At 35.2% G+C, this 2,052-nt stretch overlaps 1 protein-coding gene across 1 annotated transcript in view; it reads left to right on the top strand.

Moving 5' to 3' along the window:
* tie1 (tyrosine kinase with immunoglobulin-like and EGF-like domains 1) overlaps nucleotides 1–2,052 on the top strand; it is a gene marked incomplete in the record, with an annotated part of 31,646 nt that overhangs the window by 4,946 nt on the left and 24,648 nt on the right. The window contains 1 exon segment of the mRNA XM_014023377.1: nucleotides 209–364. Coding sequence (XP_013878831.1) covers nucleotides 209–364 — 156 coding nt within the window.

The following is a 2,052-nucleotide window of genomic DNA, read 5'->3' as shown; positions in this document are numbered from 1 at the left end:
GTTAAGACTTGTACATGATCACGATAAGTCAAATGAGAATCCAAGGTAATTCCAAGATATTTGTAGGTAGTGACTTTATTGATCCCAGAGGGAAATTAGGTTAAAAACTAAATGTGAAAAAGAAGGATTTAAAATGATATGTCTCCATTTAAGTTCAAAGATATTGAGAAAATTCATACTGAGACTGTTTCTGCATGTTTTTTATTAGGAAACTACTATTATATGACCCACTGGAACGAAGTGATTAATCGCACTGCGACGCTGACTGTGGAGAATGCAACTTTGGCCAACCAAGGCATCTACAGYGCCAGCTATTTTGGGGACAGCCCCCTTAACGGAGCCTGGATGAGGCTTATTGTTAGAGGTTTGTGAAACTAATACATTTAATCAAAAATTACATTTATGTCACTATTTTTTCTATAATACAGATATGATGCAACTCGGATACAAATGCATCAACCATACAGTCATCATTTGCCTGACGGCGGGTTGTGTGATTAATGTGACCTAAAACAATATCAAACATAATATTTAAAAGTAGCTAAAGAAAACACAGTAAAGAGACATAATCACATACTTTCATTACTTTGTGTTGCCTCCGTGCACAGAACCAAACACAGTTAAATACTTCCAGAAACTGTTGATCATTTCTGTTCAGCAGCTTGGATTCATTTTTACTCATTACTCCCTATGGGACATATTCAACAATGAGATGTTTGTGGGTTCTCTTGCATAAACTGTTTGCTTTAGGATCTTGCAAAAAATGTTTTTATTGGATTAGAAGTTTTTCTTGTTAATTTAGGAAAAACATCCACTTCATTTCTCAGAACCACGTGTGTGCTGGAATTCACAGCCTCGGTCTGCGGCACATGTTCCCCCATTGTTCCATTAATGATGGGGAGCTGTTTCTGCCCCACAAAACACGCTCAGAATATGACTAACACCACAGATGGAATGATCTTTGTATGCAAAAAAGAAAGTGATTTTCCTTTACCCCCCTTTTTTTCAACAAGAATTTTTCTTCTTTGCTCTTATTTTCCACAAAACATTTCCAGTTTGACTCTTATTTTTAGTGAACTGCACATCAGAGTTCATTTGGGGAAAAAAACTATTGAATTCCAATGACAAACCTGGCTTCTGTATCAACRTTCATGTTTTCCTGATGGTGGAGTTACAGGTCGACTACAGGAAACCATCTTCTTTTTTTTCTCTCTATATTTCTACACAATCTGGCAGGAAGAGCTGGAAGAATATAAATAAAAGACTCAAACTGAATTTAAAAGCTGATAAGGAGCCAAAGCTTAATTTTCAAGTTCATCAAAAATCTATTTTCTGTGTTTATTCAAATACTATAACTTCCACAAATTTGTTCTGAAGTGAAGACTTTGGTAAAATCTGATTTTTTACATAAAAACAGCTGAACTCACACCTTGCCAGCTTCTCCTCGAACGCGTTTAACTGCAAACTCATTAACGTTGACAATTTACCTCAAGCAATTACTTTTTAAGGACTTTGTCTGATTATTTCAATTGGACTTTTTTAGTATTTTCATAAAACCTTGTGATGGTTTAAGGTCACATGTGACCTGTCACATCAAACTGAAAATTAAGTCAAATTCAGTCAAAATTACCTAATCACATTTCCAGATTCTTGGCTTTAAAAGATACATTTTGACCCTGAGATATGACTTCATTTGTCTCGTTATTAAAGATAAAACATTAATATTTGGTCTGAATCCTAATTTTGTGCAATTTTATTGAGACATTTTTTGTGTTATTACAAAGAGGAAACCTCAAATAGTATTTGGATATTGAGATTTCCCAGCTTGAAAAAAGAAAAAAACTTTGCTATCTCGCAGGGAAAAGATCAAAATTTTAAGGCATTTTAAAAAGAAAAAAATTGTATAGGTCCTCTGGACGGGTTCTTCTCTAATGAAATGTTTAGTCTCTTCTCCGAGAGACTTCTTCTTAGAAATCACACACACGACAGGCCCTGGAGCAGTGTGATTATCCTGACTGGGCTTTCCTGAAAGCAGACAGGAAACACAGACAG

The sequence above is a fragment of the Austrofundulus limnaeus genome, unplaced genomic scaffold (assembly GCF_001266775.1).
Source record: "Austrofundulus limnaeus strain Quisiro unplaced genomic scaffold, Austrofundulus_limnaeus-1.0 Scaffold365, whole genome shotgun sequence".
Classification (NCBI taxonomy): domain Eukaryota; kingdom Metazoa; phylum Chordata; class Actinopteri; order Cyprinodontiformes; family Rivulidae; genus Austrofundulus; species Austrofundulus limnaeus.
Note: the sequence above shows the minus strand (reverse complement) of the source record. Positions and strands in the feature narration are given on the sequence as shown.